The sequence below is a fragment of the Artemia franciscana genome, chromosome 19, assembly GCF_032884065.1.
Source record: "Artemia franciscana chromosome 19, ASM3288406v1, whole genome shotgun sequence".
In the NCBI taxonomy this organism is placed as follows: domain Eukaryota; kingdom Metazoa; phylum Arthropoda; class Branchiopoda; order Anostraca; family Artemiidae; genus Artemia; species Artemia franciscana.
The window spans coordinates 10,525,486-10,544,125 of NC_088881.1; the positions used below are offsets into that span (position 1 = coordinate 10,525,486).

Below are 18,640 nucleotides of genomic sequence, written 5' to 3' on the forward strand. Positions count from 1 at the left end.
AGCCCAACTGATACTGAACCCACGAATCAATTCATTTATTCTTAAATAGTGACGTTAAAGCAGGTTTATAGAGGCTCGTCAACGTTTATACAATTTGATTTCATTACTTTGGTGAAAATACATTAAAACATGTTGTTTTTTCAACAGAAATTAAAAAATGGTATTCAAACTTAAAAAAAATTAATGATTCATGTAAGTGAAATTTGGAGCCAAACAGAAATAGGTGGTTTGAGGAGTCCGAGCCACCTCCTCCCCCAGTCTCATTTTTGGGCTGTAGGCTTCTTATAACTTTATTAAATTGGGAGCATTCGCAGAACTTTCTCCAATTTGGGGATCTTTCTCCAATTCATTTGCACCTAACCTCTTTCTTAAAGCGGTGTTCCAAAACAAAAACCCCCGTCTGAAAATGGGTCAAAATGAAAAATTGATAAATGAGGTTAAATATCCCGACCCCTCTTTTAACAAAACAAATTCTTGACAGGAATTTTCAGGACATTTTTTGGCAGTGAAATTTATACTCCAGATACAAATAAAAACATAAACGCACTGATATAAATATCCACGGATTTTTTTTTGTCCTTGTTCACTTTTGTCTTAAAGTTTCATAGTGTCAAGCCAATGATTATGTATATCTAGGAAGGAGAGAGGCTTTTCGGAACAGATTTATGTTTAATCGAGAGTCCTATTTAAGCAATAAAATAGGAGACGCGAGAGCAAAGGGTCACTTTGCATCATTTTATGACGCAACCAGAGTCACCGATTCACAAAAATGAGGGGAGAGTGGTAATGATTTCTTTTTCGATTTTTTTTTTAATGAAAGTACAAAAAAATGTAGTTTTCAAAATTTAGGAGATAGATTTTTTTTCGTTCTAAGTGAAGAAGGATATTTTTCAAAATATACGACGGTAATATCTCCTCTCCTTCCCCCTCCTCCCCAATTGGTGGCCGTTGACACAATACGATACCTTACAGTTGTCAGACACGTGCTGTCACGCAGTGATATCTAATGTTCGTTGTCATTGAAATAAAACTAATCGAAATAGAAATTTGTCCGTTAATAGGTAGATAGCTTTTTTTCAGTTGTTGGGGGTATGTGTAAATGCTGTGTAGTCGGATCTATGCAAAAGAGTATCGAGGAGGGAAAATTCATTTAGGGACGGACAGTTCCATTTCAAAATTTCTTGCAATACTTCCTTTTAAGAAAGGCTATACTTTTTTACGGAGATGCACACATCATCATCATCAAAACAAGACGTCTGTGACGTTTTTATAGGTTAGGTTTTAGGCTGGGGTGCTCAGATAAATCTTTATTTGGGGGTGGGGGAGGGTTGTATTTTCAGATTATCCGTATTTTCCGAGAAGGTGAGATTAAAGAAGAAAAATAAGTAAATGTCTCCCCGGAAAATTCCCTTGGGTCATTCTCCCTTTGGCAAATTTTCCTTGAGAAACTCTTCCTTGCTTGAAATTCCTCCCTCAGGAAAACGGAGCAGCCAATCAGGAAGCATGGAAATTGGAAATAATGCAGGAAAAATGATTTTATTGGGTAGAAAGAAACATTCCACGCATATTCAAATACATAGGCAGAATTTACAATGTAGAATATTCTATAGTATTTATTCTTATATTTTTTATTTTCTATTTCTTTTCCGTATTTTCAGGCTTGAGTTACCATAGCATAACAAGATAAAGGTTAAAGAAAGAAACTGAAAACATAAAGCTACTGACAACCATAAAATAGTAGTCATATCATGGAATGGCACAAAGATAACAGGCTGTGATTAAAAGGTAGGAGTAATTACTTCTCATGACCGTGGACTTGGTCTTGTACTGATCAGATGCGTCATTTACCAGGATTACCAGGTTTTGACTTGTGTAGTACAACCTCAATTGGCTTAAGAATACCCATGACCACTACTCTTTCCTTTCTTCAATGATTTGAGATGACAAAGAAATTTAACGGCGATTCTTTCAAGACACAGGTGTAATTAATTTTCTTCAAGACCCAGGTGCATGTTACATAATAGGGAATGTTTTTTAAAGATATGCAGGTGCATTTTACGTAATAGGGATTGTTTTTTCTTTGAGTGTTTATAAAACCCGTGAGGGTCAGGGCTTCCTTACTTCATGATTTCTTTTGTTTTTATTTAATAGGGTTTAGGTGGTATCTAGTAGAGGATGTTTTTCTTAAAAAGCCACGAGGGCCAGGAAAAAACCTTCAGGGTCCAGTAGTGGGAGACCTTTAAGACGCAGGCCCTAGCAAGCGATTCCACTGGGCCCCTAGCAACTTTTTCCACCAGGGGCTCTAACCTAACCTAGCAACCTTTTCCATTGGGGGCCCGAGCAGCCAATTCAAGGGGGGTGTCATCCAACTCCTACGAGGGCTCTAGCGACCAGTTCCAAAGGGGAAACCTAGCAGCCAATTTCAACGGGACCCTAGCAACCAATTTTACCGACAAAACCATTTCCAAGACGTTTCAAGACATTTCAATACGTTTCTAAAGACATTTTCCCAAGATGTTTGAAAACTTTCCAAAGCTTTTTTCTAAGAGATTTTTTAAGGTTTCTTCGGTTGTTATGTAATAGAAGAATTTTTCTTATCTTAAGGATGACACAATCTGGCATGACAAGCTAGACTTCAGGGGCCCTCGGAGAATCCCGTCTTGTAACTGTGGAGGACACACATCTGAGGTATTACATAATGATGATGGACATGTGGGTTGTTACATAGTACTTTGTTGCCATATAGTACTTTTTTATCAAGGAATCTTTATAACCTAAAGATTTTGTCCACATTAGGATTCGAAAAGGATTTCCCCTCAATTGATTAGGACGCTAGACAGCTTGACTACAAAAACCTTTCTAATATTGTTATTCGGCTAATAATTTCTACGTTATAACCTTTGCACGCAAGGAGAATCCCTGTATCGATTACCAGAATGATTGATGGATTGCATGTTTCCTACCCTTTCCACATGAGAGCTCAAGCATCCCACTACTATTGTTTTTTGCTCTATTAGATGCAGCTGCATGCTACATTCCACTAATTCAAATCTTGGTATTAGCAAAATCAGAATTTTGAAAGAGCCATAAGCATTACGCGTCACAGCAGAAGCTCCATTGCTTACGGTGGTAATAATAAGAAAAAATGTTGACTTCACAATACGTTTTCTTGCAAATTCAAACACACAAACGAAGAAAAAAAAATACTATTTTGCATTTGGTTGTTTCTGAGAGGATAACATAAAAATACTACGTTTGTTTGAGCCAAGACTATTGATATTCACTTCACCGTGGCAAAATGAGACTAGCCCACACTAGCAAGCAATTCCAGAGGGGTAGGTTTTTTATTAAAGGCAGATTTATGCCAAATTAAGATATATTTCTGAAATGTCTTAATGAAAATACCTGGTTTTTCTGCTCTCTTAGATGTGCCTACCTATTACATTCCATTAATTTAAAACTCAATGTTAGCAAAATCACATTTTGAAAATGAAATACGCAAACAAAGAAAAAAGACACACTTTTTACATTCGGTTATTTCTGAATGGTTTTATTGAAATTGCCAAGTTTTTGAGCTAAGGTTATGTATATTGACGCCACCGTGTCAATATGAGGCTAGTCCAACCTAGCAAGTGATTCTCGAGGTGAAGGGCTGTTATTAGACGTAAATTTAATGCCATATTCGGAGTTATTTGTGCCTGCTTGTTGCAATCCATTAATTTAAATCTTGATACTAGCAAAATCGCATTTTGAAAAATGAAATACGCAAACGAAGAAAAAGAGAAACATTTTTGTATTCGGTTAAATCTGGAAGGTTTTGACGAAAATGTCACGTTTCTTTGAGCCAAGACTATGTATATTCACACCGCAGTGGCAACATGGGGCTAGCCTATTCAGCAAGCAATTCTAGAGAGGGAGGGCTGTTATTAGAGGTAAATTTAAGCCATATTAATATATATTTCTGGAAATCTTAATGAAAATGTCTCGTTCTTTTGAGCCAAGACTATGCGGTCATGGTTGACAAGCGCACATATGAATAATATTGTTATTCGTTTTTGGCATAATCTCATTAGAGGTAGTAATAGTAGTATAGAACTAGTAAATGTTGCATTAGCAATAGTATTATACTGATAGAACTAGTAAATGTTGCATTAGCAATAGTATTATTAGTATTGTGCACCTATCGCCTTTGGGTCAATTGATTTTTTCCTTTAAGTATTCTCTCAGAGTTCCAACTTAATACACAGATTAAATCTTAAGATAGGCCATTTTGACAATCTATATGAAAGTAGTGTCTTCTGTTTTTCAAATTTGCCATGAATATCTCTTAAATTTGACCTTTAAAGACTTAGGCGTAAAAGTGCTATTATCAAAGTAGGTTCGATGGTAGTAAAATTAGTTGCAGTGTTAGTTTTGTATTAGTTGTAGCAGTAGTAGTAGAAGTATTAACAGCAGTAGCAACATGTGCATATTTCCTTTCGGTCAGATGAGCATCATTTTCATGATACCCCGAAAGTTTTATTTTGACACGTTAAGCTGTTCCAAAAAAAATGTGAAATGCGCTTTTGACACCCTTATGACACTCTTTTCACCTTAATACTCAAAGCCTTAAAAGTTGTTGCATTTGAAGTAGTACTTGGAGTAGTTTAGTAGCAGTAGTAACGTAAGGAAAAGTAGCAGTGGTAATAGTCTTAGTAGTTACGTTCATATAATACTTTTTTGTCAATTGGTCTTCCCCTTTATGTATTCTCCTAACTTAATATCGAAATTGATTCTATTGAAACAAGTATCGCTAAAGATAAAACAACATTGCAAAATCATAAAGATGAATCAATCGGAAAAGTGGAAAGCTAATCAAAAACTCAGTTTACTTTAAGAGAAAATAAACGTGGAATTTTCTTTAAAAAAAATAAAAATTTCTATACCCTAATGACACTAAAAGAAAGGTTTTAAAAAATAAAGTAAGCATGGTACGGGGTATTTTGTCCCCTGAACCTATAAGCTACTCAAAGTATTTTTAAGCTAATTAAGGTATTAAAGTTAAGTTAGTTACGTATTATAATTAAGGTTCATAATTAAAGTAAGCTATAAGCTTCAAACTCCACCTGTCATTGTCATGGATAATGCCAGCCTGTCCCAAGCCAGGATGAAGGAGGAGGGTTGGGCGACAGGTTTGCTACCTGTCCCTGCAAAAACGCCCCAGCAACGGAAACGTCGATAAATGCCTCGGATGAATTATATTCCCCCCTGATAACGATCCCAGCACGCCCCCGGACACGATTATTGACTGCGAAGCAACCAACAAAAATCGGCTTCTGGAACGTGAGAACTCTAGTCAGCTATCAAAAACAAGTTCTCAGAGAGATGAAGCAATATAATATTGAAATACTGGCCCTAAGCGAAATACATTGGAAAGGTGTAGGCCAAGAAATACTAGATCATGGGTATGTACTGTTGTATAGCGGAGAAGACAACCATCATCAGGTAGGTGTAGGACTTATGATGTCCCCTGCAGCATACCGAAAAATGCTCAAATGGACTCCAATAAACGAAAGGATCTTGTTTGCAAGATTAGCTACAACACACACTAAGCTTTCTGTCATTGTATGCTACGCTCCTACTAATGAGGCGGATGATGATGTCAAAGATAGCTTCTATGAAACCTTGCAAGCTGTCACCAAAGACATCCCCAAACATGATGTTCTATGTGTTGTTGGTGATCTGAATGCCAAAGTAGGAGGCGATCGCAAGTACTGTCCGGAAGTCCTAGGACTGCATGGACTTGGCTAGATTAACGAAAATGGTGAATTACTACTAGACTTCGCGCTAAATAATGACCTTGTCGTTGGCGGGACACTCTTCGAGCATAAAAATGTGCACAAGTACACATGGACATCTCCAGACGGTTCAACGCAAAACCAGATTGACCATTTCCTGATCGCCAGAAGGTGGCGTACAAGCCTATTAGACGTGCATGGGTATAGAGGAGCAGACGGCCAGTCGGATCACTTGCTCATGATCGCCCACATACAGATCAAACTACGTGCCCAAAAGAAGAAACAGCAAAACCTGAAGAAACTGTACGACACGGACAAGCTACAGGATCGAAAAACCCGCAGAGATTTCTGTATATCTTTATGGAACAAATTTGATGCCTTGGCTGTTGAGGCAAATGACTCAGAAAGCGTCGAAGAAAAATGGGAGAAAATAAAAAGTACTTACACGACGATTGCCGAAGAATAACTGGGTTTCCGAAAGAAACCAAAAAAAAGGTGTATCTCTGACGTAACATGGAAACTGATTGACGAACAAAAGGCACTCAAGCAAACCATGTTCATAGATACTACAAGGTGTTCAGAGCTGGCACCAAAACAATTATACAAAGAAAAAGACAAAGAGTGACTCCAAGACTGTCTACCGATTGACAAATGAGATGGTAGGAAAACAAAGCAGCCGAATCACCCCTGACAAGGACGAAAATGGATCAATTATATCTGATCCAGAAACATTTACGAGAGATGGGCTTCCCATTTCGAAAAACTTTTGAATAGACCGAGAACTTGTGATTAAGCAAACGTACCTGATATCTCTTTTATTTATTTAGACATCAATACAGATCCTCCAAATGCTGAGGAGATCATGCATGCAGCAAAGAACTTATAAAATGGACGAGCCCCGGGTATTGATGGCATTTCAGCAGAAATTCTGAAGTACTCAATTAGTACCTGCATATCCATTTGGCTTTCCCTCTTCACCGCAATATGGATCTTAGGGAAGGTCCCAAGAGATTGGAGAAGAGCCATTATAGTCAAACTCTTCAAAAAGGGAGACTTGATGAACTGCCATAACTGGAGAGGCATCAATCTTCTCCCTGTTTAATTCAAACTATTAGTCTCCGTCATTTTGCAGTGTCTGCGGAAAGCACTAGACGCAACTCTAAGAGAAGATCAGCATGGTTTCAGAACTGGGAGATCCTGTTCTGATCTAATATTTATACTGAGAATGCTTGTCGAAGAATCAAAAGAATGGAACAAGAAGCTCTACCTCCTATTTATTGACTTTGAAAAGGCATTTGACTCAGTTGACAAAGATTGCTTGTGGAGAGTTTTGAAATACTACGGAATTCCCGAGAAAACAGTAGATATGATTATAGCACTTTATGAAGAATCAGAATGTTTCGTAAAAGTGCTATTATCAAAGTAGGTTCGATGGTAGTAAAATTAGTTGCAGTGTTAGTTTTGTATTAGTTGTAGCAGTAGTAGTAGAAGTATTAACAGCAGTAGCAACATGTGCATATTTCCTTTCGGTCAGATGAACTTCATTTTCATGATACCCCGAAAGTTTTATTTTGACACGTTAAGCTGTTCCAAAAAAAATGTGAAATGCGCTTTTGACACCCTTATGACACTCTTTTCACCTTAATACTCAAAGCCTTAAAAGTTGTTGCATTTGAAGTAGTACTTGGAGTAGTTTAGTAGCAGTAGTAACGTAAGGAAAAGTAGCAGTGGTAATAGTCTTAGTAGTTACGTTCATATAATACTTTTTTGTCAATTGGTCTTCCCCTTTATGTATTCTCCTAACTTAATATCGAAATTGATTCTATTGAAACAAGTATCGCTAAAGATAAAACAACATTGCAAAATCATAAAGATGAATCAATCGGAAAAGTGGAAAGCTAATCAAAAACTCAGTTTACTTTAAGAGAAAATAAACGTGGAATTTTCTTTAAAAAACAAATAAAAATTTCTATACCCTAATGACACTAAAAGAAAGGTTTTAAAAAATAAAGTAAGCATGGTACGGGGTATTTTGTCCCCTGAACCTATAAGCTACTCAAAGTATTTTTAAGCTAATTAAGGTATTAAAATTAAGTTAGTTACGTATTATAATTAAGGTTCATAATTAAAATAAGCTATAAGCTTCAAACTCCACCTGTCATTGTCATGGATAATGCCAGCCTGTCCCAAGCCAGGATGAAGGAGGAGGGTTGGGCGACAGGTTTGCTACCTGTTCCTGCAAAAACGCCCCAGCAACGGAAACGTCGATAAATGCCTCGGATGAATTATATTCCCCCTGATAACGATCCCAGCACGCCCCCGGACACGATTATTGACTGCGAAGCAACCAACAAAAATCGGCTTCTGGAACGTGAGAACTCTAGTCAGCTATCAAAAACAAGTTCTCAGAGAGATGAAGCAATATAATATTGAAATACTGGCCCTAAGCGAAATACATTGGAAAGGTGTAGGCCAAGAAATACTAGATCATGGGTATGTACTGTTGTATAGCGGAGAAGACAACCATCATCAGGTAGGTGTAGGACTTATGATGTCCCCTGCAGCATACCAAAAAATGCTCAAATGGACTCCAATAAACGAAAGGATCTTGTTTGCACGATTAGCTACAACACACACTAAGCTTTCTGTCATTGTATGCTACGCTCCTACTAATGAGGCGGATGATGATGTCAAAGATAGCTTCTATGAAACCTTGCAAGCTGTCACCAAAGACATCCCCAAACATGATGTTCTATGTGTTGTTGGTGATCTGAATGCCAAAGTAGGAGCCGATCGCAAGTACTGTCCGGAAGTCCTAGGACTGCATGGACTTGGCCAGATTAACGAAAATGGTGAATTACTACTAGACTTCGCGCTAAATAATGACCTTGTCGTTGGCGGGACACTCTTCGAGCATAAAAATGTGCACAAGTACACATGGACATCTCCAGACGGTTCAACGCAAAACCAGATTGACCATTTCCTGATCGCCAGAAGGTGGCGTACAAGCCTATTAGACGTGCATGGGTATAGAGGAGCAGACGGCCAGTCGGATCACTTGCTCATGATCGCCCACATACAGATCAAACTACGTGCCCAAAAGAAGAAACAGCAAAACCTGAAGAAACTGTACGACACGGACAAGCTACAGGATCGAAAAACCCGCAGAGATTTCTGTATATCTTTATGGAACAAATTTGATGCCTTGGCTGTTGAGGCAAATGACTCAGAAAGCGTCGAAGAAAAATGGGAGAAAATAAAAAGTACTTACACGACGATTGCCGAAGAATAACTGGGTTTCCGAAAGAAACCAAAAAAAAGGTGTATCTCTGACGTAACATGGAAACTGATTGACGAACAAAAGGCACTCAAGCAAACCATGTTCATAGATACTACAAGGTGTTCAGAGCTGGCACCAAAACAATTATACAAAGAAAAAGACAAAGAGGTAAAAAAGAGTGCAAGAAAGGACAAGAGACAGTTCCTTGAAAAGAAAGCAGCTTTAACTGAAGAAGCTGCTAGGAAGAGTGACTCCAAGACTGTCTACCGATTGACAAATGAGATGGTAGGAAAACAAAGCAGCCGAATCACCCCTGACAAGGACGAAAATGGATCAATTATATCTGATCCAGAAACATTTACGAGAGATGGGCTTCCCATTTCGAAAAACTTTTGAATAGACCGAGAACTTGTGATTAAGCAAACGTACCTGATATCTCTTTTATTTATTTAGACATCAATACAGATCCTCCAAATGCTGAGGAGATCATGCATGCAGCAAAGAACTTATAAAATGGACGAGCCCCGGGTATTGATGGCATTTCAGCAGAAATTCTGAAGTACTCAATTAGTACCTGCATATCCATTTGGCTTTCCCTCTTCACCGCAATATGGATCTTAGGGAAGGTCCCAAGAGATTGGAGAAGAGCCATTATAGTCAAACTCTTCAAAAAGGGAGACTTGATGAACTGCCATAACTGGAGAGGCATCAATCTTCTCCCTGTTTAATTCAAACTATTAGTCTCCGTCATTTTGCAGCGTCTGCGGAAAGCACTAGACGCAACTCTACGAGAAGATCAGCATGGTTTCAGAACTGGGAGATCCTGTTCTGATCTAATATTTATACTGAGAATGCTTGTCGAAGAATCAAAAGAATGGAACAAGAAGCTCTACCTCCTATTTATTGACTTTGAAAAGGCATTTGACTCAGTTGACAAAGATTGCTTGTGGAGAGTTTTGAAATACTACGGAATTCCCGAGAAAACAGTAGATATGATTATAGCACTTTATGAAGAATCAGAATGTTTCGTAAAGACCGAATTCGGTACAACCAGATTTTTCAAGATCATATCTGGTGTTCGTCAAGGATTTGTACTTTCCCCCATGCTCTTTATAATTATAATGGATTATGCCCTGAGATTTGTATCGAGCTATGGGGTAAAAGTAAGCAACAAGCAACTGTTTGATCTGGACTTTGCGGACGACGTTGTCCTTCTCGAAGAGTCTAAAGAACGGTTGCAGCAGCTGCTTGACACTATTACCGAGAATACAGAGAATGTCGGGCTAAGGATAAACAGTAACAAATCGAAGAGCATGGCGATCACAACCTCACCACTTGTTCTCCATTGTAAAAACAAGGATCTAGAACAAGTCCAGGAGTTCAAGTACCTGGGTAGCTGGATTGATTGTGATGGAGAGATCTTGACCGAGATTAAACTTAGAATTGGACAAGCTACGGGCCTTCTATAGATTGAAGCCTATTTGGAGAAGTAATAAATATTCAATGCGACTGAAGCTTCGACCCTTCAACAGCAATGTACTCTCAATCCTCCTTTACGCAAGTGAATGTTGGAAAATAAACACTCAGCTTGAAAAAAGAATCCTTGCATTTGAAAATATGAGCCTCAGAAGAATGTTGAATACAAGCAGGCAACAAAAAATTATAAATGCAGAAATACGCAGAAAAACAGGTCAACCTCCAGTCACTGAGTTGCTGAAAAGAAGGCGATGGACATACCTGGGACACGTTCTTCGTATGGAAGAGAGCCGCCTTCCTCGAACAACCTATGAATGGAAGCCAGACGGTAGAAGAAAGAGAGGCATCCCCAAAAATACATTGAGACGAACATATGACCGAGATCTGACCGAGGCCGGCACCTCACTAATACCTGAATCATCCTTGAACTTGACAGCAATTCATCCTTGAACTTGATTTATGATTTCTGATTGTTTCAAAAAAAAAGTTTCCATGCTTGTGATCTTGATGGAGATAAATATAAGGATTTAATGATTAAAATAAATATATTGTAAAAAAACGGACATGAATCTTTTGGTTGCTAGTAAATGATAAAAGTAATATCATTGATGTAGACGACCTAGATCCTAAGTGTCAAAATTTAGTTACCTTTGACGATTTTGAAAAAGATCAGAAAGAAAATGAAGTTATATTCGTGAGAGGTAGAAAACGAAATACATTAATAATCTATATTTCTCAGAGCTATTTTGATAAACCTTAAATTATACGGTTAAACTATAATAGTTTCACATTTTTAAGTGTTTTAATCTAAAAGAAACTGAGCGACTCAGACAAAACCGTGAATTTCACTTGAAAAAAGTAAAATTTATCAACTACTTTAGTCAAGAAAACAATAATCATGGATTTTCACTAATTGATTTGAAAACAAATGATGAACCCCTCAAGTGTGGAAAAAACTTAGATATTTGCTTAATAAAATTAGAAGCGTAGCTAAATAGTAGAAGATATTGCTAAATAGATAAGTTTAGGAGCTTAGAAAGTAAATATCGGAAGTACACAAGTAACGAAAGCAGATTACTGGATGATGATGGTAATCTTGATTTATTAAAGTACTACAAAAAACTTTACCTTGAAATTTATCTATAAAGATAATTCTCTAATAAATGGAAGAGTATACAATTTATTTATCAGAATTCCAAAAACAAAAAATAAAGAACTGTTTCGACGTAAAACAAATGTAAAGTTCAAGTAACGCATACAAAAGTGAATGAACGAGAACCTGTTAAACTTCATAAAAAACAGGTGACTAAGATTGTAAACTATAAAATGAAAATAAAATATGCGATATTGATTTATCTTACAAACAACTAATTCAAAACCGTCCAAGATCACCGTTCTTACCCCTTCTCGATTAATTTGAAATAAATAAAAAAAGATGACTCTATTGAGTAAATAGTTCATTTATCTTCTCTTCAAAAAGTAATAAAACTAAAATTTAGGAGAAACAATTGCCGAATTCGAATAAAAAATATTATTGTTGGTAAAGAGCCTGTTAATCTATCATTTAGAAGAAAACAAATTGAACAAATTGAGCAAGGAATAATTAAGAATAATAATATCTACATAATTATATTGTATCATCAACCGGTTCAAAATGGCTGCTCACTTCCATTTTTGAGGAGGGAACCGGAAATCTTGGAAAACGTTCAGAGTGTAGAGATCAGGATGAAACATGATGGAAAAATAAGCACAAGTTATAGATATGTAAGTGACATAATTGGATCAGATCCGTTCTCCTTCGGGGAGCTGGGGGTTGTTAATTTGGAAAAATTAGAAAAATTGAGGTATTTGAACTTAAGAACGGGTGACCAGATCTTAATGTAGTTCGATATTTAGAGGGAACTCATGTCTCAGAGCTCTGATTTCAAATCCAAACCAGATCTGTTGATATTGGAGAGAGTTAGAGGGGGAAACCAGAAATCTTGGAAAACGTTTATAAATGTTGTAGATACGTGATTGTAGTAAGCGGACTGGATCTACTTTCTTGGGGGAGTCAAGGGGTGGGGTTCAGTGCTTTTGCGAGTTTGGTGCTTCTGGACGTGCTAGGACGATGAAAATTGATAGGTGTGTCAGGGAGCTGCAGAAATTGACTTGATAAAGTATTTTTCCACAATTCCACCATCTGTGGGGCTGAAGGGAGAAGAAAAATTAGAAAAATTGAGGTATTTTTAACCGACGAGTGGGTGATCGGATCTTAATGAATCTTGATATTTAGAAGGATCTCTTGACTCAAAGCACTTATTTTAACTCCCGACCGACATTAAGCTTCTGCTTTTCCTTTTAAAGCAATTTATTGATTCGTAGGATGTTGCCAGAGCTCATGCCATATGAGCTTTTGGCTGCTGGCTCTTCTGACCTTGTCACAAGTGTCATATGAAATCTTAGCTCTTGTTTTTCTGGTTATAAGTCGTTTTTTCCAAAAATTAAGACCCGTTTTGTTTTCGGTAAACTAAAAAAAGACAAAAATTCTTTTAATGTGACTTTTTATAGCTTTATTTTATGGGATAATGAACCAAATATCCGATGATTTTATCTGATGGATATATTAAACGATTCACCATTCCAAACTCTGTTTATATATAACAGTAATTCTGGGTGTAAGTTCTTGTCTATCTATGAAAGAATATTTATTAGTTTAGTATTAATGCAGATATGGTTGTTCTGTCTGGGGTTATTACCTATATATGCTTTTTTCGTCATATTTCTAAAAAATGCAATTAAAAGCCTCATTTTCAGGCTAAAAGAACCAAGTAACAAAGATATTGTATATATAAGCTAAAGTTAAATGTATCTTTAAAGTATCATAATGTATTCTAGCCATATTTTTACTCTAAAACATTTTCGAAGTTTTGTTGGCATTTCAGAACAATCCCTTTAAAGCTAAAGTTTCCAATCCTATACTTTGGTTCTATTATTTACTGTGTGAAAGCCCATGAGTCACTTAAAAAATATATGCTATTTTAAAGCCCGCTGAGCCTGACTACAAAACTAAAGCTATTTTATGGTCGTTCACACACATAAGAAAACTGATTGGTAAGAGTAAAACTTGGACAAGTTATGATGAAAGACTTGAGATCCAGGGCCTATTAGCGTAAAGCCAAGGCAGGCATTCTGTGTGAGAGTACAGCTGGACTCTCTTTTTCAGAGTTGTATAAAAATGATTATTTCCTCCCCGTCGATAACGGCTTATCATCTTAAGGCATAATTATGATGGATAAGATAATTGCATAAAACACCTGGAATCCATTCTTCGGAATCCTTATTACTTCGAAGCTGGCTGATTATCCTCCATGGAATAGATTTTTATTCTTGCAAGAGAGAAGGACAGCTACTTTGGCGTTTTCAAAAGTGCTAACCATTGGACAACCAGTTCTATGAGCCATTTAAAGCACACCTTAGATACCAATACACTTATGGAAATTTGATTTATTTTTGGGACACAGTGCGTGGTAGCGATACTAGCGGCTGGAGACAGGAAACCGGCAGTACAGCTTAGATTACCAATACTAGTATCTAAGCTGTGTATGCGAAATTGCGTCCCCACCTATGGTGTTGCAGTACGATCTGTGTGCCGGAGCGCAGCCTTGGAGGAATCGCTAAGTTTAGAGCTTTGTACCGAAAGTTTTCCATGGGCAAGGTAGGAGTTTTCATAACTGTTTAATGCTATCCAAGCTGCGATTTAAAGGCGACTGAAAATTATTTTGGCTTGTTCTTTATATCTCTCAATACTTATTCTTTATATCTCTCAATACTTAAAACCCTAGCTTCGCCCTTCTTTTCACGCGCCCAGTCTCCAAGCCAAGTTTGTTTTTTGCAAAGAATCTTCCTAGTTCTTATTAGTTTTATCCAGTAAATACCTTGTTTTGGATAAAAACTAATTCTTCTAGATAAAAACCACAAAATCTAGAACTGTCGCGTGATCACTGGAATTCAATTTTGTGCCGGAATTCCCCTAAATCCTTGAATTTCTAAGACTTGATCTCAAATTTTTTAAAACCTGAGCGCAAACGCTGTATAATTCTTATAAGAAAGGATTATGATCATAACAAGTTCATGGTTGTGAAGCTTACAGCCTACTACTTAAACTTATTTGAAGTAATCAATGTAAGGTAGCATTTGGAATGGGATTACATGCAGGAAAATTTTCTGGAGAAATCGATGGAGATCTTCTCTGTCTGATTTGTTCATTTATTTTGGAAGAAACCAGTCCAGGTTTGTTGGCTATGCACATAACTAACAGGCCATTCAGAAATCAAAGGCTGCCCTAAATCCTTTTTTTTCACAAATAAGACTGATAAACCAGTAGAACTTGAATTTTCAGTCTGCTTTTTCTTTACTTGGTAGCCTATTGCAATTTTGCTAAGGAGGCTAATTGGTCTCTTAGGCTATTAAAGAAACATGTCAAACATTAAAATATGTAGGCTATTTGCCTCCCATTAGATTTTTGATTGACCAGTTTCTAGTATAGCTGTTTTTTGCTATCTTGAAAAGGGGTTATGAAAAATAGAACATTCAATAATGAATTTAGGGCCATAAACATGCTCCAGGAAGGTAGGCTAGCCTATTGCCAACCTTCCATGTTAACTCTCTTCTGATTTTTAAGTCTCAATGATTTAACTACTTGACAGGCATACCTATTGAAGTTTTGATAAAGCAGCATTTTACATTAGGCTAATTTTCAGTTACCAGTTTCCTTTTTCTCTGGTTTTATTTCTGAAATGTAATTCCTGTTATTTCAGTAGCATAGAATTTTTAACCATAGTATATTAAGCTGTATTGATGGTATTTTCAAAATTTAGGCAAAGTTATGAAGCTGAGTTTTGTTGTAGCCTACTTTATTTAAGCAGAAGCTCAATTTTGCAAGGTTTCACTTTTATAACCAAAAGATTTTAAAGGTCATCAGAGGCCAGGGCCCTCTTGGAAAAGGGTTAAGTTCTGAAAGTGAAACTCAAGGATGGGTCTAGCCTACAGACTAAAATATGTCCTGTGAAGGTATTTTGAAGAACTTGCCTCTGCTCCTCCCCCCTTTAGAGGGAACTGACTTTGGATGACCTTCAAACATCTATGTTTTAAAAAGTAAAACATGTAAAATAGTTCTTCTGCTTGAACAAAGTATAAGGAAACTGTTTTCAGCTTCATAACTTTGCTCAACCCAATTTATGAGATTTCAAAGATCTGCAAATCCATTTCCCAAATTTAGTGGAAAAACATTCATAGGCTTAAAACTCTAGTCCAGGGCTTCTTAAACTATGGGTTGTGACCCCATTTGGGGTTGCTTAGCAAAATTATGGGGGCACGAGTGATAAAAATACAATTTAACAAAAAATGTTTTTTAACATGTAAAATTATTGTTATAAAGAAAAATAACAATCATCATTGATAAATATACCATAAAATCTTCTGATTTGGAAAGACTGTTTATGCCAGCATTTCTATTCTGATCATTATAATATCTTTCATTGTATAGATTTACAATGAATCAGAAGATGTTATAGAAATTTATAAAAAATATAGATTTATTTTTGTCAATTTCTTAAAACTGAAATAATCCTGATAAATATTATCAACAAAATTTCTAAGTGTTATTTAAAAGAAACTATATAAACATTACATGTTATTTTCATTTAGCCATTGTATGACATATTAGCCATATGCCATTGTTTTAGCCATTTCTGAGTTTAACCCTTTTGCAACTGACAGGACCTTACAGACACAGCATGTAAAAATCCTTTGGGTGCTTCTTAACTGATTGATAGCACAAAAATGGAACAATGTGCTTCAGGATACTGTTAAGGTCATAAATTTTATTAAGAGCCATGCCCTTAACAGTTGCTTATTTTCAAATCTCTGTAAGGATACATTTCCAACTACACAATTTTGTTATTACATGCAGAAGTAGGATGGCTGTCAAGAGGTCAAAGTTGAAAAAGATTATTGTTATTAAAGGACAAGATCAAAATATTTTTAACTGAACAAAATGTGAATTTGCTGGTTTTTTTTTTAATGACTTGTGGCTATCCAAGCTGTGCTATTTGTCAGATATTTTTGTGAAGTTAAATGATTTTAACTTGTCTCCCCAAAGAAAAAATTGCAATGTATTTAGTTCAAACAATAAAATTGGAAGTTTTTTTTTAAAAAGATCAGCATTTGGAAAAGTAGGGATGAAAAAAATTCATTTGAAATGTTCTCCAGTGTTGGCAATTTTGTGATTGAGGAAATTTGTTGTAAAACTTTTATCAAAAAAACTATTGTAAAAGCACTAGAAATACAGTTCCAGACATATTTTATATTAAATATTGATTTACAAAAAAATAGTTTGGATTCAAAAGCTGTTTGGAGTGGCTTAAGCAAGATTGATCATCTGCCACTTCAAGCTTAAGAGGAATTTGCTGAGCTTTCATGTGACTCAAACTTAAAACTACAATTAAAAAAAAAAACCTTGACCAAATTCTGGATTGGAACTAGAACTGAATTTCCCACAATTGCCAATATGGCTTTAAATGTACTTTTGTCACTCAACATCATATATTTATGTGAAGTTGCTTTCTTAGCTTTAACACACATTAAATCCCAATATCATTCAGTGATCAAAAATGTTGAAGAGGTCTTATGTCCAGAAGTTTCAAACATTACACCAAGATTTGATTTGTTATGCAATAAAAAACAGGCAAATCCATCTCATTAAATTTTTAATGTAAACTTTAATTTAATATTTACCACACAACTACTTGGATATATTTGAGAGAATTAAGACAGTCAGAATCCACTTTTGTTTTTGAAACTATAATAAAAACATTTCTATAACATTTTGTGCAAATTTCAGTTTTAGATTTTTATATGTTTCAAAATGAATTCTAAATTTATATATTTTCATATGCATATGTATATTGTTACCTAATAAATATATCATCAGAAAATATTAATTTATTTTTCTTTTATATTTGTTGGGGTTGTTAAGAAATTTGCAGTCATAAATGGGGTCGAGAATTACAAAAGTTTAAGAAGCCCTGCTCTAGTCAAATAACAGGAGTTGCATTTTCAGAAATAGAACTAGAGAAAACAAAACTGATGACATAAAATTAAGTTAAAATGTTTTATTTTCAAAAATTTTTATAGATATAGACCTGTCAAGTAGGTAAATTTCTCAGATAGACACATTTCTTACCTATTAAGTAGGCAAATTTTGAAGACTTAGAAGTCAGAAGCAGGTTAACATACAAGCTTGGCTATACCTTCTTAGAGTATGTTTTCAGCCTTGGATTCATTACTGAAAGTTTCATTTTGCTAACCCAACCCGTCCCCAAGATAGCAAAAAGTAGCTAAAGTAGAATTTTATCCCTGTTATAAACATGGTAACAGTTCACATAAATGACTTACAAATAAAATAAACATACCAATTGATACCTTATTTATGCTCTTTCCAATTGTTTTTGTCACAAATTCAATTTTAAGCCCCCTATAGATCCTCAAAGATGATGCCCTTTCTCTTATTTTAGATATGTGTTATATACCTTTGTTAGCATTGCTCTTGTTTAGACTGGTGTCTCTGTAAACTGAATTGAGGTTAAAATTTTAGAATAATAGTTAACTAACCAAAATTAACTGATAGATAGGCCTGTTTTGGATTTTTGAACATAACCTGCCTCCTTCTTTTGAGAAGGATAGCCTACTAGTGTAATCAAAGGAGTTTAGAGGCATTTTTATGAAGTCGGTAGCTGCCCTACTAGATTTTTCACATAACTGTAGACTAGAATGCTCAAAGCTGCCAACACTTGTCTTTAAATGCCACCAATGGAAAATTTTACTCCTTGCTGAACAGGAAAGTTTGGCTTAAATAAGTTTCTGTTTCTTTCTCCAACTCAGACTAATAACTTTGTATATTAAGCCTTACAAGTTTTAACAGATAAATGATCTTCAAACAAGTACAACATGTTGATAAATTCTAATATCTGAATAGTACAAGCAGCAATAGCAAAGGGTACATATGGAAGTAGGGCTGAATATCTTAATTTAGTAAATGAGAAGAAGAGATTATTTTTTTATTTGA

At 35.8% G+C, this 18,640-nt stretch overlaps 4 protein-coding genes and 1 long non-coding RNA gene across 5 annotated transcripts in view; all 5 read left to right on the forward strand.

Moving 5' to 3' along the window:
* Nucleotides 1–5,364: 5,364 nt before the first annotated feature.
* LOC136039072 (craniofacial development protein 2-like) lies at nt 5,365–5,790 on the forward strand. The gene has a single exon (XM_065722557.1). The coding sequence runs from the start codon at nt 5,365–5,367 to the stop codon at nt 5,788–5,790; it is 426 nt and encodes a 141-aa protein (XP_065578629.1).
* Nucleotides 5,791–7,002: 1,212 nt separating this feature from the next.
* Nucleotides 7,003–8,048, forward strand: LOC136039073 (uncharacterized). Its single transcript, XM_065722558.1, has 2 exons — nt 7,003–7,199; nt 7,895–8,048. Exons 1-2 carry the CDS (start codon nt 7,003–7,005, stop codon nt 8,046–8,048), a joined length of 351 nt encoding a protein of 116 aa, XP_065578630.1.
* Nucleotides 8,049–8,190: 142 nt separating this feature from the next.
* On the forward strand, nt 8,191–9,069 carry LOC136039074 (craniofacial development protein 2-like). The gene has a single exon (XM_065722559.1). The coding sequence runs from the start codon at nt 8,191–8,193 to the stop codon at nt 9,067–9,069; it is 879 nt and encodes a 292-aa protein (XP_065578631.1).
* A 1,491-nt stretch (nt 9,070–10,560) lies between these two features.
* On the forward strand, nt 10,561–10,983 carry LOC136039076 (uncharacterized). The gene has a single exon (XM_065722560.1). The coding sequence runs from the start codon at nt 10,561–10,563 to the stop codon at nt 10,981–10,983; it is 423 nt and encodes a 140-aa protein (XP_065578632.1).
* Nucleotides 10,984–14,619: 3,636 nt separating this feature from the next.
* The window catches only part of LOC136039277 (uncharacterized), a 40,581-nt gene continuing 36,560 nt past the window's right edge, over nt 14,620–18,640 (forward strand). The window contains exon 1 of the long non-coding RNA XR_010620398.1: nt 14,620–14,805. This is a non-coding gene — a long non-coding RNA (uncharacterized LOC136039277). The remainder of the gene's footprint in view (nt 14,806–18,640) is intronic.